Source organism: Melanostigma gelatinosum (genome assembly GCF_949748355.1).
Source record: "Melanostigma gelatinosum genome assembly, chromosome: 21".
NCBI lineage: Eukaryota > Metazoa > Chordata > Actinopteri > Perciformes > Zoarcidae > Melanostigma > Melanostigma gelatinosum.
Genome location: NC_136654.1, coordinates 15,781,108 through 15,807,975, shown reverse-complemented (window position 1 = coordinate 15,807,975; position 26,868 = coordinate 15,781,108). Strand labels below are relative to the sequence as shown.

Here is a 26,868-nt window from a genome sequence, read left to right as displayed (position 1 = left end):
CCCGTGACAGAACGACCTGACCATAATGGACCCAGCAACCACAGGAGCAGCTACGCTGGCCGGATATAGCACGCAGCTGGAGGCACACCAGCAGAGGCTCATGGAGATGCGTCAAGCCCTGCAATCCATGGAAGCTGAGGTCTCTGAGGGGGACCCAGCAACCACAGGAGCAGCTGCGCTGTACAGCACTACCAGGCTGCTGGAGGAGACGAGACGTTCCCTGGCGAAGATGAGACGTTTCGCTGCTGAGGTTTCTCGGGTTGGCTGGTGCGGGCAGGAACTAGCCCGGACAGTCAAGTCTCCACCAGTTCCAGCACCCGCACTATTCCCGCCTGTCCTCGCTCCGCCGGTCTGGGAATCCCCCGTGCCGGCTCCGAGTCCCTATGATGGAACACTGGGGAGGTGTCAAGGCTTCCTGGTGCTATGCCAACGGGTGTTTGACCGACAGCCCCTGACTTTCGCCTCAGACAGGTCCAAGGTGTCTTACGTGGTCTGCTTACTGCGGGGAAGGGCTTTGGACTGGGCCATGTACACAGTGAGCAGCGACCAGCCTAATACTGTGGGGTATGTGGACTTTGTGACTGCTCTGATGAGAGTTTTTGACCCTCTGGGGAACTCTGAGTATAGGGTCAAGCACCTTCTCAGCCGGAGACGGAGCCATGCAAGGGTAGCGGAACACTCGGTGGCCCGGTCGACTCCGGCTCCCCGTAGTCAGACTGCATTGCAGCCAGCGCCTGTTCCTGTCACCTCTTCACCACAGCCAGCTCCGGTTCCTACCGCCTCTGCGGCACAGCTTGCGCCAGTTCCCGCCGCTGTCATCCCAGAGCAGCAGCGACCTCCAGTCCCGGCCGTCGCAGTCGCAGTGCAGCAGCGACCTCCAGTTCCCGCCGCCACCGTCCCGGAGCAGCAGCAACCGCCAGGTCCCGCCGCTGCCGTCCCGGAGCAGCAGCGACCTCCAGTTTCCGCCGCTGCCGTCCCGGAGCAGCAGCAACCTCCCGGTCCCGCCGCTGCCGTTGCAGTGCAGCAGCGACCTCCAGCTCCCGCCGCTGCCGTCCCAGATCAGCAGCGACCTCCAGCTCCCGCCGCTGCCGTCCCAGAGCAGCGACCGCCAGTTCCCGCCGCTGCCGTCCCGGAGCAGCAGCGACCTCCAGTTCCCGCCGCTGTCATCCCGGAGCAGCAGCCACCTCCAGTTCCCGCCGCTGTCGTCCCGGAGCAGCAGCGACCTCCAGTTCCCGCCGCTGCCGTCCCGGAGCAGCAGCGACCTCCAGGTCCTGCCGCTGCCGTCCCGGAGCAGCAGCGACCTCCAGTCCCAGCTGTGGTCTCGGAGCCGCAGCTATCCCCGGACCTCGCGGCCGCGGAGCCAGAGCCGCTCGCTGGTCCTGCCACCGCAGCTCCAGTTCCTGCCGCCGCAGCTCCAGTTCCTGCCGCCGCAGCTCCAGTTCCTGCCGCCGCAGCTCCAGTTCCTGCCGCCGCAGGGCCAGCGCCAGTTCCTGCCGCCGCAGCTCCAGTTCCTGCCGCCGCAGCTCCAGTTCCTGCCGCCGCAGGGCCAGCTCCAGTTCCTGCCGCCGCAGCTCCAGTTCCTGCCGCCGCAGCTCCAGTTCCTGCCGCCGCAGGGCCAGCTCCAGTTCCTGCCGCCGCAGCGCCAGTTCCTGCCGCCGCAGCTCCAGTTCCTGCCGCCGCAGTCCCAGTTCCCGCCGCAGCGCCAGCTCCAGTTCCTGCCGCGGCCGCCTCTACGCCAGTTCCTGCCGCCGCAGCGCCAGCTCTAGTTCCTGCCGCTGCCACCTCTACGCCGCAGCCCGCTTCAGTTCCTGCCGCCTCAGCGCCGCAGCCCGCTCCAGTTCCTGCCGCCTCAGCGCCGCAGTCCGCTCCAGTTCCTGTCGCCGCCTCCGTGCCGCAGCCTCTCCCACACCCGGCCGCCGTCCCAGAGGCGCAACGACCTCCAGTTGCCGTCTCTGAGCGGCAGCGACCTCCAGTGCCCGCTGCCGTCTCTGAGCAGCAGCGACCTCCAGTGCCCGCTGCCGTCTCTGAGCAGCAGCGGCCTCCAGTGCCCGCTGCCGTCGCGGAGCAGCAGAGACCTCCAGTACCTGCCACTGCGGCACCAGCATCCTATTCTCCAGAGCCCTTCCGCCCGCCTGGCCGCCCGCCGGAGCACCCGGGGCCGGAGCCCTTCCGCCCGCCCGGCCGTCCGCCGGAGCACCCGTGGCCGGAGCCCTTCTGCCCTCCCGGCCGTCCGCCGGAGCACCCGTGTCCGGAGCCCTTCGGCCGTCCGCCGGAGCACCGGGGGCCGACGCTCTTCGGCGGCCCCGTGGCGGGTCAGATCCTGTCACCCCTCCTCCGGACCCCCGCCGCCCACCCTAGTCGGCCTTCTAGCTGTGGGGACATCCCTCCTCCGGACCCCCTCCACCCGCCCTGTGTTGGGTCTTGTGTTACGTCTGGAATCCGTGCCTTAAGGGGGGGGTACTGTCAGGATCCAGGATTCCCCTGTCTGTTGTGGTGTGCCATGTGCTCTGTTTGTCCTCTGCCTTCAGACACCTCCCAGGGCCGCACCCTTAATCGTGCACGGCTGAGGACACTCAAGCTGATCACCTCCTGCAGCCTGACACACCAGACTCAGGGCCCCTTAATGAGTAGCCTGCCACTATATAAACTCTGGTCCTGCAGTCTGGGAGTGTCAGGTCGTACCGTCTTCAACCCGCTGAAACCCTGTGGATTACACTCCACGGCTCTGCCCTCCTTGTGTTTGTGGATGCGCTCCGCCGCTCTGCTCTCGTTGTGGTCTACGGATTACACTCTGTCGACTCCAGTATCGAGCCACGGGACTTCACGCCGTCAACTCACCAGCCCTCCAGTGTCGAGCCACGGGACTCACACCATCGATCTGTCAACTCTCCAGTGTCGAGCCACGGGACATCACACTGTCGATCTGCCACTCGGGTGTCGGACCACGGGCTCCACACCTGCACCCACCTGTCTATAAATAAAACCTGTTTAACATTCACTTCTGTCTCCTGTGGTCTTGCGTTTGGGTCCTATCTGTGAACTCCCGTGACACTCACTGTATAAAGTGCGCTGTAGCCGTCTTCAATCAAGGATTGTAGTTTAGCCAATCATCCCCTACCATCCCATCATCTCTCCCACCCTCTTTCTCTATCCTTCCGTCTTTTTCGTTCCTTCCATCGTTTCCACACTCGCCGCCTTCCTCCCTCTCCAATCTCCAATCCACTTCTTCCCCGTCGAATCCTTTCTCCTGAGTGGGGCTAATTAAAGGGGATCTGACGGAGTGCGCTGACCCCAGGAACATCAATCAATCTCTGTCCAACACAGCGACCCCCCCCCCTTCCCCCGCTGACTCCCCCCGACCTGCTGCCAACACGCACAGCTCCGCAAAGGTTAATTGTATTCATTATATAAGGGACAGGGCGAGAGAGGGAGACAGAGCGGGGGAGAGTACCGTCTAAAGTCACCCTGAAGGTTCTGGCTCCGGGGTGAGGTTAAGCTTGGAGCACCGACACCACCTGTCAGCCATCTCCCTCTTAATGTCTGCTTCTTCTCCCGCCAAACTGCTAACGCGACTGGCAAGTTGTTGTCTTTTCCCGCCACTCTCCTGCACACTATTCACCTCATATTCCTTCCATCTATGCATAACACACACACACACACACACACGTAATTGTATTCATTTAGTTAATGGAACATATGAAAGGAGTCACACATCATTAATAGAGCCTCCTGATTCGTTGATTAAGTCTAAATAGACTTTGGGCCAAAACTCATTTAGGTCCTTCGGGTCCAACTGACACTGCTGCTAATGAGATTTGATACCATTTCATTTTTGTTTTGTAATGGATATTAACAGCCTTCGAACACACCCGACCATTTGTTATTGCAGTGCTATACTTCCATTTGGTGGCAGCCACTTCCAAAGCGCTGAGGCGTGCTTTCTAGACATCTTCATCGATACAAAGAAGAGGAGAAACGTTGCTTTGTACTGATGTTAATAATCTGCCACCAATTGCCAATTTCGTTTCCCCTGTATTCACTGAGCCTGATATCATGTTAATGTCTGAAGATTTCCGTCCGGGGAAAGATTGTCTTGTTTTTTGTTTCCCCTAAATAATTATCAGTGAGTGACATATCCATTTTCTTTCGACACAGAAACTGTGTTTGCTGGAAGCAAGTTATCGTCACAATAATAAAAAACATATGCAGATTCAAGAGGTGTTTAATTGCGTTTGCTCTTTTTCATGGATGTAGCTAAGTACCTAACTTGATGTATAAACTCACCTTATCGCCATTCTTGTACAAACTTCTGATTGGTCGATCCTGTCTCCAGCTGGGAGAAATACAGACGTCAATGAGCACAACACCAGACCTGTTAAACATGGCTTCCAGTGTTCATGTGTGCAAACCAACAGGTGGCTGCTATGAATGGGCCAAAAATAAAGTTTCCTGACACAGACACGACATATATAGACGAATGAAAGAAAACCCTAAATTGGGTGGATAAACAAAATAATTGCACATGCCACCATACAGGGCTCAAGGGGAGAACATCTTTTGGAGGAATGGTTTGAAGAATCTCCTCCGCAGCACATTGAAGTTGTTCTGGCTGCTCCTAATTGGATGTCAGTTTTTCTTTTTTAATTTGTCATCCATCTGTATGTGTATGTTTGGTATTAAGCAACTTTACTTTGCAACCCTGAAGGCTTTGAAGCGGGATTTCTCTCAGCCCGATCAAATTCACGAGGACTTTCTAAATATATTCTGGTTTCTCTGTATTGGGTTTCATTTCGCACACTTATTGGTTTTGCTTATTTTACGCAGCCTCTTACAAAGTATCATTTCATTTTGCTTCTTTACTCTGAAGCCTTTGGCAGTGTGTGGAAACTTGTCTTTTCATGTATATTTCATCTGAGCACTGTTTGTTTAACATCCTACACACATTTTAGTACTTTTTTAGTACGAGGAACACGTCTTATAATGGCTCCTATTATTTGACTCCCTCGTCCTCAGCGAAAGCTTTATTTCTGTGAAAGTATCCAAACTGTCCTGCAAACGGCTCGTCGAACTTTTCAATTGCTCACTTTCACTACTATGTCATTCCCTCAAGCGCTTCCCAAACATTGTATTAATGCAAATAAAACCTCTTTACGCAAAAGATTAAATCACAAAAAAAACAAAACACATTTCAAACTAATTGCATGTGGTTGCAATAAAAAAAAAAAGCGTCCCATCACTGAGGGTACACTCCCACATGCTGCCTGGCAGTGCGCTAAGCACTCTTGAGCGTGTTGCATGCAGGAATGTGACAGCAGAGATGGCAAGCGCACTCGCAGCGATAAGTGTTTCACCTCCCACAAGAAGTATTTACTTTGACATGTGTTGTGCTAGAAAGACTCAAACATGTACAACTCGCTTTAGGCTAATTCACAACTCCTGCATCTCGTGCTGCCATCTAATATTCCGTTAGAGACTCAGACAGTTGGCCGCGCCGTGTAGCTCCCGCTGCACTGCCATTTATTAGGTGTTGGAAGATGCTGTTACGATGATGCCTGCGCGTTCTGAGCGGTCTGGAAGTCTGATCTCCGAAATGAATGAACGTTGAGGTTGTCTCTCACACAGGTATACATACGCTGGTGTGTTGCAGATATCGAAAAGGACACACGCACACAGTCAAGCAAACATTGATCGCTGATGAGCATCTGCAGGTGCCTCTTACTGAAGCCAGTCGACTGGTTGTTAGTTCATAAGTGATGCTTTCTAGCTGTTATACACACACACACACACACACACACCATTAGGGGCGTTTTAAATGGCCAATTTACTCTTATTATTGAACTTAAATTGTCATGTGTAAGTCTTGTAGTGTGACGAGTCGTGTTTTGCCAGTACAGTTCATGGCAACATGCGAGACACGTTTTACTTGTAGCTTGGTGGAAGGTTTGCAGAATCGATGGGAGCCTGCATTTTCTTATCATCAGCACTTGCCACTTGTTCTTTTGGAGTCAGCTGTATCGCCAGATGTGGCTCAAGACACCACATACATCAAGTAGGTAGTTAGTCTCCCCAGCGCAGCAGCTTTGTAAACGGCAGGGTACGCTGCCTCCACATGGCAGGGAGGCGGTACTGCCGCCCACAGCTGGACACAGAAGTCAAGGTCAGCGGGAGAGTGTCAACTGCCAGAGACACACAGCCTCGACCTTTGTCGCAGGGGATTTTTATGCACACGCGTGTGTGTGCATAGAGCTGATTTCAATGCGAGTGTTTGTTGTCTGTGCCTGTGTGTGTGTGTGTGTGTGTGTCTTGGGGGAGAGCTTTGCTGTGGAAGCTGGGTTAGCCTCTCGAGCATCATTATCATTGGAATAAACAACAGCTAAGCTCCGATGTCCTCTTTGCCCTCGTTCCTTTATTAGATGGTCTTACGTTTGTGTGTGTGTGTGTGTGTGTGTGTGTGTGTGTGCATTCTCAGACGCCGGTGTGTGTTCATGCTTGCACATTTGCAAATATTTGTGTTTGTGCCTTTACATCAGTACCCTTTTGATTCCTACTTTTTGTCTTGATTAGTTTCCCAGTTTAGATCCCAGTTTATTGCAATTCAAAATAGTCCTCATCCGTGTCTTGTGTCTTTCTGTGCTTATTAAAGGTACCTAATCCCTTCGCTGGACCGCTCCCACGCTGGCTTCTACCGCTGCATCGTGAGGAATCGGGTGGGGGCCCTCCTGCAGAGGCGCACAGAAGTGCAGGTGGCCTGTAAGTATCTGCACGGGATGTTGGAGAAACACAGACGAATGGACCTAACGGATGAATAAAAGGATGGATGATGGATGGATGCAGAGGAAGGGAGTGTGTGTGTGTGTGTTTTGTCCGCCTGCAGAGTACACAGTATGCCGACACTCTGTTTGGTTGCCTTTGTACCAAGGACTGACTAGGAAGGGACAGATGCTGGCAGGGTGAAAGATCTACCTGCATATAATTCGGGGTGCTATCAACCCGGACAGCTGTTCCACTCAGCATTCTCATTAGATTGATATTGTTGCCGTGGTCGTTTTTTAAAAACTTTGCTTCATTTCAATATGACCGTCGCTTATTCCGCTCCCTCGCTTTTGTCAACAACATCTGTCGTTTCTCGCCCCGAAAAACAGGGCTCAGATGCGCCGCGTGTTCTCTGCAAATTTCCGGCGCCGCTTTTAGGCCTCTCGGCGCCCACGTCTTGTTAACGAGCTATTACAAATGCTGGAGTGCTGTCACGAGCCGATCCTATAGGCGCAATCCTCCCACGCCCATTATCCCGACCTCCCGGGGCACGCCAGGTTCGTTGGCTTCCTCGTGTCTCGCCGACATTTGAGTGGATGTGACACCTCGCTGTACCTGACTGAACAGTGCAGCCAACCAGGCGTGCGAGAGAAAGAGATGGGAGGGAGACAGAGAGGGGAGGGAGACAGAGAGGGGAGGGAGACAGAGAGGGGAGGGAGACAGAGAGGGGAGGGAGACAGAGAGGGGGCCCGACAGTCCCACCGGTCCACTTCTATCTATAGTATTGGGCAAACGTGCTGTTTCTGTTGCTCACCGCTTCCTTCAGCATCTCTTCTCTCCTCCAGCAGTCTGACTCTTTGTTGCTTTCATCACTGTTTCTTTTTGTTGTTGTTGCATTCCTCCCTCTCTTTGGACTTTGTCAGTTGTCTGGGCACCACTGCTTTCTGTTTATTTCTTAGCTTGCACTCCGCTGCTATTCTGGTTCTCTTTATTCCCACCTCTTCCTATTTCCATAATTATCTTCTTCCACCTCATCAGTTGCTCATGAAGGGACACGGACGGTGGGACGGAGTAAAAAGGGAGAATTAAGGACACCTGCAGAAGAAATGGATGAAATGCACAGGGGAGGGAAAGAGGGAGAGGAAAACAAGATGGGAGAGAGATGGGGAGATCTCTTTTGCAAACTCTTCCATTGAGGCGGCACAATTACGGTTGCGGAGACACACCTCGGAGAAAGGGAAACATGCCGAGGAGGACATTGCATCGCCGGAACCGCAGATCAAAGTCATGGGATTTGCACACTTCCCAGATTATCATTTAAACTGAGCACCACAGCTCCACCGCAAAGCCAGATTACCTTTTCTGTTCTCTTTGAAAGAGAGCGTGCACGGGAAAAATAAGATTGCCATCGAAGCACAACCACTCCGACATCCCCGGTTCAAAGCCCCCATACCTTGATCCCTACATTTCTCCAAGATATTATTATTTCTAAACTGTGTTAGAAGTTAATTGAGTGTTTGATGTTATGTTCAAAGGGTTTCAGTCTTGTTTTTTTTATTGTTTCCCTTGAATTCAAGAGACAAATGTATGATCCTTCCCTCGCCTCTCATGGAGCTAAAATAAACAATCTTAAGCAGCTGTCACAAAAGCAAAGTCTGCACTTTCTCGTTCAGACAGCGGTGGAGGAAGAGAAGACAAACCCTGCTCGTTACTGCTGTCCTATAAAGGTTTACAGTCGGCATCGGAGAACTGCACAGCCGAGATCGAAACAACAATTGAAGTTAAGGCTGATCGACGCGAAATCCATCAGAAAGGTCCTGCCCATAGATCTCACTTACGAATAAGCAGACGCAGGGATATTAGCGCGGTATTTTTGTCAGCTCTTAAGATATAATGAGGCAGGGGAGGAATGAAAGCGCTGTCACAAATGAAATATATTAGCAGATAATAGAATAGCTGCAGCGCTGGTCATCGACTATGTTGAGTAATGCACACATTTAGAGGCTGATCGAGATTGATTGCCCTTGATGCCTCCACACAGGAGGCTACGGAATATGAATATGAGTCAATTTAGCGTCCCCTCCGTGTCCTCTCTCCGTGTCCTCTCTCCGTGAGCCATTACATCTCGGTTCCTTCCAGCTTTTCTTGATGTACTGCAGACACCATGGCAACAACACTGCGTTGTCCATCACAGTGGCTCACTGTAACATTTCACAACAGAGAAGCAGATGGCAAAAAGCTCCGCGGGCACCAAAAGTCAGATGCAAGGAAGTAAAGGGAGATTTGTGTGCGTTTTCCCCTTTCTCACTCGCTCCTGTGTTCTTCTGTCTTTGTGTGTTTGTCTTCCTGTAGTTATGGGCAGTTTCGAGGAGGGTGAGCGCACCCAGTCGGTCTCTCAGGGAGAGGGCGCCGTTGTCTGGGCGCCGCGCATTCGCAGCTTCCCCCAGCCACAGGTCACCTGGTTTAGAGATGGCCGCAAGATTCCACCCAGCAGTCGCATGTAAGTCCTTCTCTTTTGTTTTTTCTTTTTTTTGACTTGACTTTGAATCGTATTGTGAATTGTGTTTGATCCTGTAAATACTTCTGTGAGCCTTGTTTGTTCCTTTGAGAGCCGGAGCGCGTCTGTTCCTACCTGTCTCTTGTCATTCATCTTGCTACATTTTGTGCTAAAGGAAAGTTTGACGAGGGCCAAAGACCAAAGCGGTGTTTTTGGCACCGTGTGAAATGAAACCTCCACTTTGTTCCTCAATTTTATTTTCGAAGGAAAACCGAAATGTACCACTTTTTTCAGTTTGTCTATGAATGAATGAATGAATTGTATTTATATCGCGCTTTTCACAGACAGTAGTATCACAAAGTGCTTAACAGAGCAGACATTTATCGATGTCTCTGTCTGTCTTCATTTTAGTCTCAAAATTGGTGTGTTTCTGAGGTCACCTATCAGTATTTGCCAGCCGGCAGCGGTGGCACCACCAGAACCCGATGGGACCAGCGCTGGAGCTGCTGACAGCTTAAAATGGGATTGTTGGTTTACCTTCCCATTCTATTCACTTGAAACGGAAATGTGTAAATGTAGAGTTGGATTGGAAAAGAGGTCTCTCTCTCTCTCTCTCTCTCTCTCTCTCTCGCTCTCTCTCTCTCTCTCTCTCTCTCTCTCTCTCGCTCTCTCTCTCGCTCTCTCTCGCTCTCTCTCTCTCTCTCTCTCTCTCTCTCTCTCTCTCTCTCTCGCTCTCTCTCTCTCTCTCTCTCTCTCTCTCGATCCTCTCCAATTTGAGAGTCATGTAAAATGAATGGCTGCGCATTGCCGTATTTCGGCTTATATATTATTAAAAGAGCCCTCCACCGATGAAGCATTGCACACCTATGACATTGTCAGACTCATAATGGGGCAAGAAGATTAATATTGTTTCAGCAGAACCAGAGATATCGTATTTTTTTACAAAACCTGGCGCCCACGTTACGTTTGAATATCCATTACTCTAACAGCGACGAAAGTATCCTTGAGCGTGCAGCGCAATGTCTCAGGGAGACATCGATTCAAATTTAGAAAGTGTACAATATGTTGCCATTTCCTCCGGGACCGAGTTCGTGCAAGGCGTACACTATAAAACGCAGATCGGCAGAGATCTTTTCCAGACGTGGTTTGTGTGCGAGTAATTGCAGAATTGCGGCAGTGTATGGTTGATTGCGTGCAGCGTAATGTCTCAGGGAGACATCAATTATTGTTTCAATGTATGTTTTAAATCTCCTTTACTTTTTACGACTGAATTTTATTTCTTACACTGTTTCTTTAATTGTTTTTAAATCTCCTTTTCTTTTGCCTTATGTTTTGATGCTTTTAATGGTTTTATGTGAAGCACTTTGAATTACCTTGTTGTTGAAATGTGCTATACAAATAAACTTGCCTTGCCTTGCCTTGCCTTGCCTTGCCTTGCCTTGAGCTGCTAACCTCAAGCAGAGAAGAGGAGGGCGCTGCAGAGGTCTGGTTAACTCCACCACCCATTGATTCCTTTTTTATTTCAAGGCTTGTTTTTTTTCACAAATGCAGTAATACTTCCAAGACCTGTAAGCAGACTATGATAAAAGTGGTGGTCTTCTAAGAATAGACCGAGTTCTCGACAAGAATAACATCATTTTTCACAATATCCGTATTGATATTGTAGCTTCCATTAGGCTACATTCTTTACATCTTCAGTCAAGGTGATTGTGCTTCTGTTTTCCATTCATTGATTGGCTTTGTTGGCTCAGGTACACAGGGCTTTTGTTACACACACCTCTGTGTTCCTGTGTTTGTGTGTGGGAATAATTTTAGGGTGTGTAGCTACGTACGCTGGTATGTGTGTGTGTGTGTGTGTGTGTGTGTTAAAAAGGCACTCATCCCCATCGCATCACATCTGCATTTCTTCGCAGTGGGACGGTGGCCTTGCCCTTGGTGAGAGTGAATCTTTCTTATCAGCTCCTCATCATCAGTAATCATACCCTGACCGAGAATGACAATGAGACAAGCGACTGACTGAGACGCTGAAGGCTGCAGACGGTCGTGGGTCGGCCCGGCCGCGCCGATTTCGTTCCATCTCGTTGTGGAAGTGCGGATTACTCTTGAGAAGCGGCCGAGATAAAGGTTGAACAATGGAGCCGCGTGGAGCTCTCTTTTTGTGAAGCTGTTATTTGAAGAAATTATTGTTTTAAAGGTTTGTTGAATGATCACACTGTCGACAGTTTTGGCGAGAAGGGTCCACCAAAGAATGTTTCAACTCTATGAGCTTACTCTGGTTCAGCTCCTTCTCCTTTCTCGTCTATGTCTTCCGTTGTCTCTCTCTCTCTCTCTCTCTCTCTCTCCTTTTGTCTCCACTTTCCGGCCACCCACTGTGTGTACGTGTGCTTCTCTTCATCCTCCCCACCTACCCTCCAGCCCTGAGAATGCTAATGCCGCGCACGCGCGCCACCAAGGTCACTCTGTGCAAATGAGCACCGTTGATAACAGGCGGCCTTTTTTATTGAAAATCATTTAATTGAATTTGATTCGTGCCACTAGCGTTTACTCTGCAGAGGCATCAAAGTCTCACGAGCGGGGGAGACTGAGTGAGCGACAAAGAGAAAGTTCAACGCCAAACTGCAAATGTTACCTTGACGAAGGCTCTTTTTGGGGACTGGTCCTCTCCAGTGTGGTCTCTGAAAACATTGTCACATGGGCGTCTATGTATCATAGTTATAGTCATCGTAAGACTGCTGGTTCCATCTGCAAGATTAATGCGTGCCGAGTTACGATATAGAATAGCAGTGAGGGGAGGAAGAGCACAATGGACTACAACCATGGAGACCATTTTCTCTTTCGTTTTGAAGATCTCTTTTACTTTACCACTCTGTGCTTTTTACTCCCCTTTCTCCAACCTCTGCTCATTGTCCCCTGCTCCTGCTATCCCTCCTCAGGTGTCATAGCTTGAATTTGCAGACTCTCCAGGGGTTCGTCTTGTTCTTTTCTCTGTGCTCTGCTTAATCACACCTCAGCCTTTAGAGGAGAGGGGGGGGGGGGGGGGGGGGGAGAAACAGCCGGACCCAGAATAACTGTGGTAATCCGCCAAGCAGCAGCTATTTCAATGGACGCTTTCTCCGCAGGCGTCTGTACTTGCACTGCATTATTTGTCGCATTGTGTTTGCGTTCACTTTGTGATCACTTTGGCCTGAACTGTGTGGAAATGCTGTCAGTTGCTTCTTCAATTTAAGTCACACGGTGGGAGGATGTTTTCTTGTCTTTTCTTGTCTGCTATTTTTTATTTAGTTTTGCAGTAGAAAGGTGGCAAAAGATGGGTGAGGTTTTTGTGAGGGGAATTGTGTCTCAGGTCCTGTGCACAACGAGCAAATACATATCAGCTGATCTGATCACAAGAAGACGCCTCAAAATATTCTGTTGGTATTATTGGAGTTGCAAACGTTGGCAAAATACTGGGATTAAGGTTTGATAGTATTTATTCAAATCAAGTATCACATCCGTTTATCAAATGGCGAGGCCATTTTCGAATGGCAACGAGTATGTTTTCATGCACATTAGTGTCCTGCTTCCCTCCAGCGGGCCCAGCAATACGGCCTGGACCTCCACCAGCGTGGTTCCATTGCTGGGTCCCAGCGGGGAGCGCCGGAGCGGTGAGGTGAAGCTCTGCTCCTCGCCGGGGGAGGACACGCTTCCCCCCCAGGGGCGGAACTCTCCACCCCCCAGCCGGAGCTCCGACTGCAGGTCGAAGGCGGCAGCGGAGCCGGATCTGGGTCCGGCTGTTGCGGTTGCTGGTCGCTGCCGGAGGCCCCGCTGGAGTCTGAGCTGAGGGAGTTTCTGGTGAACCCACATGATTTCGACCTGGTGGCTGAGAAGCCAATCTCCTCGTTGATGGTCTCGTTTACTTATGTAGGTCATTGAGAAGCACCCGTATTGACTGGAGTCTGTTTCATAACCAGTTCAAAGTTATTTTTCCCCCCGGGTCACGGATGCACGTAAACTGCTATGCTATAGTGTGAACGCAGCACATCGCCCTGGCCCGGCGTGTGTAAAGGAAACCCACAGAAACTTAGTGAATACTGCATTGTTGCTTCCCTGCAGCCAGTCCCCCCCCCCCCCCCCCCCCCCTCTCACTGTGGCACTGTGACTGCTCTCTCTCTGCCATGTGGCCTCTGCAGCTGTTGTTCCTGGCGTCGGCAAAGACTCCTGCACTGGCTCTCACAGTACACCCATAAACGTACGGATTCACTTATTGTAGTGTTTCTCTCTGATGCTTTTCTTGTCTGCTGTCCAGGCTCAAGGCTTTGCGTCCTCGTTTGACTCGTTGCTAAAAATATGCAGCTATAGGTATTGGTCCAGCTGCCTTTCAATGGATCGGTTCACCCAGGGGCCCCCGCGTCTATGTTGTGTTGTGCTGTAGAGCAGGATGCAAGGAGAAAAATAACTTATTTAGCGCTAACGGTCATTATTCTTCCCTTATTGAATGGGAATGCATTTGGCAGGGTCTTTTCCATTCAGCTGCTGTGATTTGTTGTGTTATTTCGGGGACTTAATGTGGTGTATAATCAGAGGCTCCTTCAGTAAACACATTTGCCAGGAATTTCAGGGCTGCTGGCTAGAGTCTGCCGCTGGATAAAGCGGAGCCTGTCCTCTTACTATTTCACGACTGACAACAACTAACTGCCCGCTACCTGGTTTCCCCTCCCAGAAACTTTTCCATTGACACTTAGGCATGGATTTATCTGCATTACACCGAAAAGAACCTTGTCAAGGTGTCCGTTTAGACAGAACACAGAGGAGCCTGACCTGGTGGAGTCAGTGGGAGGACATCACACACACACACACACACACACACACGGCAATTCCCTTGAGTAATCTGCTGTAGCTACTGATCAATTAATGGCCCCTGCCTGTGATGCTCTGGTCCTGTCAGTCTGATATGGATTCCCCATTAGTCACGAGGGCCAGTGAATAGCCAGGCCCTTTCTCTGCATTTCCCTACGACCAACTGCCCAGCATTAGTCACGAACCCGCCAATCTGCAGGTCACAAGGGAGGGAATGTCAGCGAGACGCAGCTCTAACAGCACAAGACCTTGTACGTGTATTCAGGAATGGAAAATAGAGCTGCGACTGTTGTTTTTTTATTATTACTGATTTATTTGTGTATTATTTACTGATTAGACCTAAGGACGCATCTTCTAATTGCTTGTTTTCTGCTTAATAAATCCCTTGAGATCGATTATCAAAATGGTTGATTTATTTTCTGTCAATCAGCTAAAGAATGGATCGTTCCAGGACTACATTTATGTATGAACCTCAATACGTTTTGATGCTCGGGCATATTTTGTTGAATTAAATTCAATAAAGTCAATAATGAAATATGCCAAGTGTTGGGTGAGCATTCCTATAGAAGCCCAGTCAAGACATTTGTTTATTTCCCCCAAACAAAGGTGAAAAATAAAACATGTGTTGTTTTGGATTGTGTATATTGGCACCAATATCAAATTAGATTTAAAGATGAGAGCTACAGCTAACAATTATTATCGTCGCTGATTAATCTGCTGCTTATTGTCATGATGAGTTGATTTGGCATTTTGTCAATGTTTCTTGATTTGAGTGGCTAAAGAAAACCGTCATCCTCACACTGGAGAGGCTGAGTCATGCTGCCGTTTTTGCTCAAAAAAAAATAACTCAAACAATGAATTGATGATCTAAATTATTCCGAATTTCTGTCCACTGACTCATGATTCAATGAATGAATCTTTCCAGCGCTAGTGTAGATCGATGTGGGGTTCAGGGACAGCCTGGTGGTGTTTGGTGTTGTAAATACTTCACTCGGCAGATCAGAAATGACCTTGAGTTCATTTAGATGTCACTATTTGACCTTGCGTGGTATTTAGGACATCCGTTTTTACGTCACCGTTTCCTGAACGATCAACCAACTCACCGCTGGTGAGAAAACAAGGGTCTGTTTCCATGAGCATCACTCCCTGAACTCTTCCCAATCTCTCTCTCTCCTCTCTCTCTCTCCCCAGCCCCAGGAGCCGAGGCTATTGAGCAGTGGGACATGTAGCCTGCTGCTTGCTCTCACCCTTCTAACTCTCTCTCTTGTTTTTTGCCTTCATCTGTCTACAGGCTTGTAGTTTGACTCATACTTTAGCCAGCCATGTGAGCTGCTTGACCCCTCTCGCTCTCTCCTGGGGGAGGCCAATCCGCAGACATTTGTCTGCGTGTAATGGAGGTCTGAGGCTGTGGAGCGAGGTTAGGCCCGGCGGAGAGGGACAGCCACGACAGATGCCGAAACACTCCCATGCGTGTGTGTGTGTGTGTGTGTGTGTGTGTAAGAACAGCCACAGCTCTGTCAAAATGTGTCAGAACTGGATTGACACGATACGATATGCACACAGACTGACAAAGTCAGTGGTTGAACGAGATACAAAGATGTGCTCTTAAGATTAGTTGTTAAAAAATGAGAGCGCATCACTGGATCCATGTTTATTTCATTTCCTTGTTATGCAGTTTATGAGTAATGATGAAAATTAGCGAAGGGAAGCAGCACCGATCGATCCACATCAGCCGATATCCGTCCTACAGTTTGATTGGTGGTCTCTGTGAAGTTCCAATCAGATGACACGCAAAACACGCGGTACAACTTGTGAGTTGAGTCTCTAAAGCCCCTTTCACACCATCTGTTTAAGGCAGGACTGTTGCACCGTCGTCCAGCTTCGCTGTTCTGTATAAAAGGTACGGACACGGAATACGGGGGGGCCTTGTTGCTCCACCCGTTAGATATTGCGGGATCTCTGTATTGCCCGCCAATAAATAAACATGTGAATTCACGATGCTTTCTCATTCCTTACTTCTAACAGTTAAATAAATAAATATTGCTCTGCGATGAATAGAAGGCTTCAAATAGACCCCCTGTAAATGAAACATTTATACTCCCATTTCAATCAAACATGAGTCCTCATCATCGTTATTGATTTAAGTGCTACGGAATCATTATCAGGCTGGCAGTCATTGAAAAGCCACCCCTGACGCCTCACATACATAAATTGATCCAAGAGAAAGTAATTGCATATGAGGCCAGCACTGCTTCCTGCTGCAAGTAAAACTGGGACGGCACGTTGAGCTGCCGACTGGGCCAAGATGCAAGATGTTTTCCGAGCAGCTGTCCAGCCTGCCAGGCTCTCGCTCTCGTGGGCCGCAGCTCTTTCTGGAAAGCAATAATGGAAAAGGGAAATTAGTTTTGAATAAAAAGAGAAAGCGTTCAAAGTTGCAGGAATAGACATAAAAACAGGTACAGAGGCATGTTCTTACATATCTGATTTGTCCAGATTTCTCTGCTCAGTGGCTTGACAAATCCCTGCAGCGTGCCGGTTACATGGTAAGCCATCGTTACGAACAAGCCTCAGACAGCTGCTCACACACCAATGAGAGACGAGGGATTTTAACAAGGATGACCAAAAATGCATTCAGAGAGATAATGAATACGCTTTTTTATTTTTTATTTTTTTAAAGCAACATGCTAAAACAAGAAATTACTTCAGGAAGCTGGTCAAAAAAAATGGAACAATTCCATTACCTCTTTTAACCAAAGTCTTATCTCCCTCTTCCTGCTCCCTTGATATACATGTAAAGCCATTCTGGATAATTGGCTTACTCTTAATTCCGTCCTGCATCATGCGCTCTTTGATCCCTGAGGACCGGCGAGCACGCTGTGCAACAGCGTCTTGTGTGACCCCCACTGCAGCAGCCTGATTACAGGCTGAGGGGAGAGAATGCTCAGCAGGGAGACGCATTCAAATCAACTAGCCGGCGGAAAATATTGCCTCCCACTCCAATTATTATTGATGAGATCAGGACTTGCTCTGGATGATGGTGAAATATAAGTTGAAACTTATTTTGGCTTGAGTTTAGATGGGGTTATTGAGCAGGGAGTGGTCTTTGGAGGAAAAGAGAGTGCGAGCTGCATGCTGTACATCACCACGGTGAGAATGTGCTGTCTCCTCCAGGCCGTATGAAACCCTGCCTCTTATAACTTACCAGCACTGCCCTGTATATTCATCTTCAAGAGTTTCTTATGAAGCGACAGGTAAAGAAGCTAAACCCTGGATTGTGTCCCCGTTTTAGAAAGGTCCTGGGATCCACCTGGGATCCATTCAGCCGCTTTGGACACTTCCGTTCTGCCCGCATCCCTGAGGGGGATCCATAATTCATGGCCGTGCGTCCAGGATGTCACCGCTCCAGCAAGCTGGCATTAAATATTTACCGCAGATCATACCGCAGACTGCAGCCATTGAGGCCTGCCAGTCCCTTTAGGAAGTTTTCAGTCTCAGCATGCAGGGAATCCCAAATGAGCCCAGTGACTGAGGCTGCTTTGAGAAATGAGTCCGGAGACGGATCTCATAAGTCATCGTGCTTCAACGCTAACAGCACAGGTAGCTTGTAGGCCGCTCTGTGCTGTGTGTGCTGTGCTTTTCCTACATGCCACTCTGGAGCTAAAAAGAGCGTCCGGTCTGTGCTTGTGAGCATTGTTATCCCTATTTGGATTTTTTTTCAAAAGCTCTCTTGCGCCCTTAATAAGACACCGCAGATCCCACACTGGTGAGATGCAGGGCAGGATGGAGGCACACTTGGATGGAGAAGTGGAGTGGGTTTGTGCTGGAGGAGAGATAGCGGAGACATGGCGAAATTGTACATGACGGGGGTTGTCATTTTTTTCTCATTTGTGTGCAACAAGCAGCCAGAATTTCTGTACTAGGAAAAAGCCATGACTTGAAGGGAGTCAAAGACTTTTTGTTTGTTATTTCAGATAGCTGTTATTAACAATTTTGTGCCGCCAATAGCTCTGGGAACGTCAAAGAGAAAATCCGACTGAAATGTCAAAGATTATGGAAGGCGGGTCGGGGCAACAACAATTTGGATGATGTTGATTTGTTTCTCTTAGGGCTGCAAATAAGGACTATTTTGATAATTGATTAATCTGTTGATTATAGCTTTGGTTGATCCGTTATTAAAAAAAACAACTACTTTTTTAAATGTATTCAAAAACCCAAACATATCCTCGCTCTTTTAATACAATAAAAATATATATTTTAAATAAATGAACATGGGGAATGCAGCCATGCTCGGAAAATCATATATATATATATCTATATATTTATCATATACAGTATTTGTGTTTCTCACCAGTGGAGCAGGCGTTAGCTTCATCAAGCGTCCAGTACGTCTGTTTTTAAAATCAGAACCTATAATCGTGCATTTGCTTCTGCACTGAGACGGTTTCATCTCCTGTTATCAATCACTTGAGCTACACGAGGCGCCGCATTGGCTGGCCCCGCCTTAGGAGACGTCACCACAGTGAGTGCCGGGCATCATTACATATAGACCCAACTAATTGATGATTTAACTCAATCGATTACATTAGTTGTTGACCAAGCTTTCCGATTGGTCTGTGACTGAAACTCTCTTTTGTTTCCTGCCGTGTTTAAACGCGCATTTGTATTCAGGTGTGTCACAATCTCATAAGCGTGCTATTTAGTTGTTGATTTTTTCATTTGGAATACATTTTACCTGCTGTGTTGAAGAGTTTATTCCCAAATGTGCTTCGGTAGTTGTGTTTTCTGCCAGGGTAGATGACCAGATACCGCTTCCTCACATGACCACATCCACCATCTGGTGGAATGGATGGAGTTGAGGAGAGCGGGGGAGTAGGACGGACCAGTAGATGGAAAGATAAGGCCAGAGGAAAAGATGTATGTGGAGGGAGGCACCCAGTTGGAACGGGCTATCTACCGCCAGATTGTTGAACAGGCACAGATAATAAGAAAATATTGATTGTAAACATAGTCAGGGGGCTGCCACATCAGGCGGCAGAGGGGGGGAGGAAGATTTCTCCCTCACTGGTTGCTACATGGACGAGGGAGAGTCCAAGAGAGAACTTGATAGAGACAACTATAGGCGCCAGGTATTAGCCCCTATAGAACACTGATGAAAACGGATTTGTCTTTATTCATCATTCCAGCAGCCGACAAGGACGACTCTATTCTTTCCTGCCAACAGCTGTTGGCTGCCAGAGTGCAGACCACTGGAAGCAGCGGGGTACAAACAGCCAATTAAAAGGCGTGGGTTATTACGCTGGGCGATCATATTTCAGAGCGGACCATGAGGAGAAGGATGAACAAGGGAGGTTGTCAATATGTCTGCCTTGCTCAGTCAGCACCGACACCGTGTTTACACATCGTAAATCGATATACCTAATGCAGCTTGAACAGTGTCATTAAAATGTTAAAATGTTTAATACCCTTTCCAGCAGTGGGAACAAGTGTGGACACTCCAAACATATTTAGCTCTAATTAGGCAGTCTGACGCTTCCTCCGAAGGCTAAACATGTATTGTGTTTCCTTTATTTCTCTGAACTTCTTGGTTTTTTGAAGGAGCACAAGAAACTGTTCTTTAAAAAATGGATTCCTGACACCTATCTTGACTTTCCCTCTCCTTTGTCTTCTAGTTTCAATCGGTCTTAAAATACGGATTGTTAAAAAACGCTCTACTTGCCTTGTTCCCTCCTCAGTGCCATCACTCTGGACAACACGCTGGTCATACTGTCCACGGTGGCGCCGGATGCCGGCCGCTACTACGTCCAAGCGGTAAATGACAAGAACGGAGAGAACAAGACCAGCCAGCCCATCACCCTGTCAGTAGAGAGTGAGTAACCACATGCTGCTAACACACAGCTCACAAGTGTGGCTGCACCGTAACATCTCGTGCGACATCAAATGTGGAAAGCAACTAAGCACAATCAGAAATATTTATTAAAAAACTTGAGTAAATGTAGTTCGTCACATTCCACCACTGCAAAAAAAATGCAGATTGAGTGCTTTTACTTTTCATATTTATTATAAAAGTCAATTTAACTTATTATACTGCATTTTCCCTGAAGTGAAATGCAGGACTTGTATTTCTACATTGTTGGATCACTTGACAACACAAGGGAACAGAAATAGCCTATGGGGAACATTGGACGAGTTGATTATATTACTGCTAGAACACACACACGCACACACTCACACACACACACACACACTCTGATTCGGGTTATATCGAGAGCCCAGCAGGAGGTCTTAACTTGGCCGGTCTCAGTGGATCACAGCGTACATTTACATGTGCACTCCTCTCACGTATGCACACACAAACACACACCCACACATCGTACACACAGTGCTGCCGGTGGAGCCTACACACTGACAGTGGCGTTGTGTTTGAGTGAGTGCTTGCGATTGGCTGTGTGTGCACGTGTGTCTGTCGGTATCTGCTGTAGCTGCAGCGACGTCCCTGACCATGCATTTCCCGCCAGCCCTCGCCTCCCAACAGCACTTGCTGGATACCAATGTCCAGAGGACTCGCCACATTCTGTCTGTGATCAATGAATCTATTTCTGTTTATCGATCAAGATCATCGCTGCTTAACCTCTCCACGTGTGTGTTTTTTTGTTGGTGTTTGGCGATCTGTCCGTCTGTCTGTCTAGATGTAGGAGGTCCAGCAGACCCCATTGCCCCGACCATCATCATCCCTCCCAGGAACACGAGCGTGGTTACAGGCACCTCGGAGGTCACGGTGGAGTGTGTCGCCAACGCCAGGTAAACGTGCTGGAGCTGCACGGTGAATGATCATTGTGGTTAAATCCAATATATTCTCTCTTGTTTTGCAAGGTTTTGTGTTCTTGTATCTTGAATGAATAAGCAGACTGCTCCACTAATGGCATCCCTTGATTCATCAAATAGTCCGTTTGAATTGAAAACAGTTGGCATCATCTCAGCCCATCAACAGATATTTATTCTGGATTTCAATACTCCATGCTCCAGCAGATTAAACAGATGTGATGGCTATGCGTCCCATCGGACCAGTGTTGCCCAACCAGAATCATATTATTATGTCTCTCAGTGAGATTGAAACATATCTGAGGCGTTACGTTTCACTCTGCAGGCCTCTGATCAAGCTGAGTATCTCGTGGCGTAAGAACGGCGTGTTGGTGACCAGCGGCTTGAGCGACTTCAACCGCCGGCTGACCATCCTCAGTCCCGTGGTGAGCGACGCCGGCTTCTACGCGTGCGAGGCCATCCTCCGCAGCAGCAGCGTGCCCTCAGTCAGCGCTGGGGCTTATCTGCATGTACTCGGTAAGAGACGGAAGTATGCCCGTGTCTGTTTTTCTTCTTGTGTTATCACTTTGTACTCGGATTAGAGATTGCATTCCAAGTAGTGTTTTTACAGTGGAAAACAAACAAACAGTGAAAACACAAATATTAAGGAAACGTGCTCCAAATCCACATTCATATGAGCCGTGATGGGAAAGCTTCAGTATCGCCGTCGCTGAGGTGAAACAGGTTCATTGTTGACTTGTTTGGCGTTTGATATTCGTGCTTTTGCTTGCGTGTTTTGATATTTCCAGTTGTTCTTGATTTGGAGCTTATTTCCTTAATGTTTGTGTTTTCATTCTCTGCATTTTTTGCCCTTAAAGTTCACCGTCATTTTGTTCATTTTACTTTGCACAATGTACAGAGAAAGTGATGTGATGAGTCATAATGCATAATTGCTGTATGACACAGCACGACACTCTAAATGGAAGGGAGGGGGGGGGGCCGAGTATCTCCATTTAGCTCCGTGCGGTACATCACGCAAATGTGAGGGAGTAAACGTAGCATTAAGGTTGGCAAGTTCAAACAACGGAGCTGGTATGAAAATTATATAAATATCACCGGTCTCACTGTATGAATCTTGCAAAGCCACAGCTGTGAAGTCATGAGGCAGTGAGGGGAAATCGTTATTGATTTAAAAGGGAGGAAGTTAATGGTTGGCCTCGAGAAACTGTTTAATGCCATCGCTCGAGTCGCTTTCATTGCATCCCACCGAAACACTTTGATGTTTTCAAGGTTGTAATGTGATTGAAAGGACATGGTGTGGTGAACTTTTCCCTTCAGAGAGCAAACCGAGCCTTTCCTCTCAATGATGCATTTAAAACCATCATGGTGTATCAATTACTGATTTCTGCAATTAAACTACTGTGTAGTGACATTATTTCCAGCTGCTGTATGAGCAGTCTGCCCCCATGAACATTTTAAAGCAACAGTACAATATCTTAACCGTCCTCCTAATGTCTTCAAGGCACTGTCATAGGATCTCCCACAGGGGCACTTTGTGAGCGTTCTGATGATTACAGTTTGCAATCTTGCTTCTTATTTGATCATCCTGTTTCTCCTCTTTACTCTGTCACTCAGAACCCCCACAGTTCATTAAGGAACCGGAGAAGCACATCACAGCAGAGATGGAGAAGGTGGTGGACATTCCCTGCCAGGCACGAGGTGACAAACATGATTCTTTTTTCATGTGATTTTAATGCCGTGAGGAAGCGTGACTCATTGTCTGTAAACCCCTCCCTCACACTCACCCTCTGCAGGAGTGCCCCAGCCAGACATTGTGTGGTTCAAAGATGCTTTGCCCATCAACGCAGTGAAGATGCCCAGGTACAGGGTGCTGGTGGGAGGCAGCCTGCAGGTGAACGGCCTCCTGCCTGATGACACCGGGATGTTCCAGTGCTTTGCCAGAAACCCGGCAGGAGAGGTTCAGACCAACACATACCTGGCTGTTACCAGTGAGTGCTCAGCTCTTCAAGAAATACACATTTTACACAGATAATTACTGCTATTATAGTACAATGTGGTTTGTTTCAACAACAAAAAAAGAGGAGTGTTAAATTATTACACAGCTCTCTCAAGCCCCTTGTCAAACTCAGACAAAGGGACGAGTTGTAATAGCTTTTGCAAAAATGGAAAGCAATTCCAACCTGTAAGGAGGGAGAAGAGGAGGAGCAATTCAGTGCTTTTGAGGATATTCTGACTCCCGCAATTTCTTCTTCAACTGCAACTTACATGCTAAGATTGCACAATCAGAATGCATATCAATTTATTATATAATACAACGTTTTTCAGAACTATATAAATGTATTTGCATTCTCTCAGTAGTTAAGAACGGCATTTTAGTTTCCTTATATAAACTGAAAGTTGACATTACTACAGAAGAAGGAGCTTAATACCGTGTTTGCTGCCTTACTCTTATCACCTGAATGCATTTTCAGACTTTTTCTCCGAGCACGCGCCACTGCTTGAAATTGAACGCTCATTTCACCCTCACAGTGCATCTATTAGGCAAGTTCCTGACATCTAATTTTCTTCACTTTGTCTCAGCTCCTGCAGCCTCCCCTCCACGCTGCACCGCATTTTCAGAATTCATGATATTCTGTTTCACGAACTCACCCCTTCCATCACCGACTCCCTCTCTTTCTCACTCCGACACTGTCTCGTCTTCTTCTCCCTCTTTCCTCCAGATCTCATCTCATCATCTCGCTTTTCCTTAACACATCCATGTCCCCGCTTCTCCTTCTGTCCTATACTCCCTCTGTCCTTAGCTCAGCACTCCTCCTTTGGAACAAACTCCCTCCTCCCTCTTTCCACTTGGAAGCGATACAGTTTTCTGTCATCCTATAAAAGCTTTGATTTATTGCATGTCACCAATAGGGATTTCAGTTATCTACATTTTGTCTTCTCTTTCTACGCCTCTCCCTCAATCATTTTCCTTCCTCCTATATCCGCTATCTCGCTGGATGCAAAACAAAAACAAAAACTAGGCCGGCAGCAGACAGTTGTAGCAGTTGTAGGTGGAATGCTGTGTCAATCCGTGAAGAATTCGTGGGACAAAGCATCGCCTAAACACTGAGATGCAGCAGGCTGGCGCTTACAAAAAAACACGTTTGAAGAGGGGATTTGCCATCGGCGTTTATTCCCTCACCTCTATAACCCTCTTACCTTCTCTCTCCGCTGTACTGATCTCTCTCTTTATTCTGTGTGTGTGTGTGTGTGTGTGTTTGTCTCCCCTCAGGCATTGCCCCAAATATCACAACCGGACCCTCAGACAGCACCGTGATCGACGGCATGTCAATCATCCTGCACTGCGAGACCTCTGGAGCTCCGAGACCGGCTATCACCTGGCAGAAAGGTCTCTGTTACCCGCATGCACGCGGCGCGCGCACACTCCTAGGGATTATGATGTCTGTTTTCTTTCACGCGTGGGACCACATGGCTTAACAAATAAAGCCTGATTGGATTCCCTGTTTGGATCCCAATAGCCGATCAGGGAAACACTCTCCTTGTTTTTCCTCAATTCAATTCAATTCAATTTATTTTTGTATAGCCCAAAATCACAAATTACAAATTTGCCTCAGAGGGCTTTACAATATGTACACGTTTGACATCCTCTTGTCCCGGGACCCTCACATCAGAACAGGAAAAACTCCCCAAAAAAACCCTTTAACGGGGAGGAAAGAGGAAGAAACCTGTGGGAGAGCAATAGAGGAGGGATCCCTCTCCCCGGATGGACAGAAGTGCAATGATGTCACGTGTAGAACAGGATAGTGAATTACAACACATTCAATGTAATTACAGCACATTCAATGTATGACACAGCCATGACAGGAGGCAACACCTGGTCCAGGTAAACCCGGATACACAGGAACCTGTGAGGCGAGAAAGCACAGAGACTCTGGTGAAGAAGCAGGTCAATAATGTGCATTAATGGTATCGGTAGTATGAAATAGTAATGTGAGTAATAATAAAAGTGATATTAGCAGTTGGAGTCAGCAGGGCCATGGTAGGAGGAAGGACCAGGGTCCAGATGAAACCATGCTCCATGGAAACCTGTGAGGAGAGGAAGCACAAGGACTCCGGGGAAGAGACAAAATCAGTACTGTGCATTACTGGTATCGGTAATAGGATTAATAATGTTAATCATGAAGATCGTAGTAGGTGTCAGCAGGGCCATGGCTGGTTGAAGAACCAGTGTCCAGATAAAACTGCGGTCATGGGAACCTGTGAGGCGAGAAAGCACAAATACTCCGGGGAAGAAGTAAAGTTAGTAATGAGCATTAATGGGACATCAATGCATACAGACGGAGGTGAAGAAGAGGAGGAGAGAGGTGCTCAGTGTAGGAAGTCCCCCTGTAGTTTGTGCCTCTACCAGTTTGTCCATGGGCCGGTCCAAGGCAAGCCAGAGCCAGCCCTAACTATGAGCACTATCAAAGAGGAAAGTCTTAAGCCTACTCTTAAATGTGGTGAGTGTGTCTGCCCCGCGGACTGAAACGGGAAGCTGGTTCCACAGAAGAGGAGCTTGATAACTGAAGGCTCTGGCTCCCATCCTACTTTTTAAGACTCTAGGAACCACAAGTAACCCTGAATCACTGGATCGCAGCTCTCTAGTAGGGCAGTATGGTACTATAAGCTCTTTAAGATATGATGGAGCCTGACCAATTCGGGCTTTGTAGGTAAGTAAAAGGATTTTAAATTCTATTCTAGATTTTACTGGGAGCCAGTGCAGAGAAGCTAATACAGGAGTAATATGATCTCTCCTCTTAGTTCTTGTTAGTACACGAGCTGCAGCATTCTGGATCAACTGGAGAGATTTAAGAGACTTATTAGAGCAGCCTGAAAATAAGGAATTGCAGTAATCTAGTCTAGAGGTAACAAATGCGTGAACTAATTTCTCTGCATCGCTTTGAGATAGGATGTGCCTGATTTTTGAAATATTACGTAGGTGAAAAAAGGCAGTCCTAGAAATAAGTTTTATCTGAGAGTTGAAAGACAAATCCTGATCAAAGGTAACTCCAAGATTCTTGACGTGCTGCTGGATGCCAGCGCAATGCCATCTAGAGAAACTATATCATTAGAAAACTGATTTCGGAGGTGTTCTGGGCCGAGTAGAATAACTTCAGTTTTGTCTGAGTTTAACATCAGGAAGTTGCAGGTCATCCAGGTTTTTATGTCCTTAAGACTTAAGACTTAAGACTTGCAGTTTAGCAAGCTGGTTGGTTTCGTCTGGTTTGATCGACATATATAATTGAGTATCATCTGCATAACAATGAAAGGTTATAGAGTGTTTTCTGATAATATTGCCTAAAGGAAGCATATATAAGGTGAACAAGATTGGTCCAAGCACAGAACCTTGTGGAACTCCATAACTGACGTTGGTCCTCATCGAGGCTTCATAATTTACATAAACAAACTGAGATCGATCCGATAAATAGGATCCAAACCAGTTCAGTGCGGTTCCTTTGATGCCAATATAATGTTCCAGTCTCTGCAACAGGATGTAGTGGTCTATAGTGTCGAACGCAGCACTAAGGTCTAACAGGACAAGAACAGAGACGAGTCCTTTGTCTGATGCGATTAGAAGGTCATTAGTTATTTTTACCAGAGCTGTCTCTGTGCTATGATGCTTTCTAAATCCTGACTGAAAATCCTCAAATAAACTATTGTTACACAGAAAGTCACACAACTGATTTGCAACTGCTTTCTCAAGGATGTTAGAGAGGAAGGGAAGGTTAGAGATCGGTCTATAGTTGGCCAACACCTCTGGATCCAGAGTGGGCTTCTTAAGAAGAGGTTTAATCACAGCTACTTTGAAGGACTGTGGTACATGACCTGTTACTAAAGACAGGTTGATGATATCTAATAAAGTTGTGCTAATTAATGGTAGCACTTCTTTAAGCAGCCTAGTCGGTATAGGGTCTAAGAGACAG

The 26,868-nt window shown here is 47.8% G+C and overlaps 1 protein-coding gene across 1 annotated transcript in view; it reads left to right on the top strand.

Annotated features, from left to right (window-relative positions):
- sdk2b (sidekick cell adhesion molecule 2b) overlaps nt 1-26,868 on the top strand; it is a 239,330-nt gene that overhangs the window by 168,806 nt on the left and 43,656 nt on the right. Inside the window, exons 3-10 of the mRNA XM_079293331.1 lie at nt 6,644-6,750; nt 9,106-9,253; nt 19,819-19,952; nt 20,773-20,884; nt 21,231-21,421; nt 22,520-22,603; nt 22,699-22,893; nt 24,177-24,293. Coding sequence (XP_079149457.1) covers nt 6,644-6,750; nt 9,106-9,253; nt 19,819-19,952; nt 20,773-20,884; nt 21,231-21,421; nt 22,520-22,603; nt 22,699-22,893; nt 24,177-24,293 — 1,088 coding nt within the window. The remainder of the gene's footprint in view (nt 1-6,643; nt 6,751-9,105; nt 9,254-19,818; nt 19,953-20,772; nt 20,885-21,230; nt 21,422-22,519; nt 22,604-22,698; nt 22,894-24,176; nt 24,294-26,868) is intronic.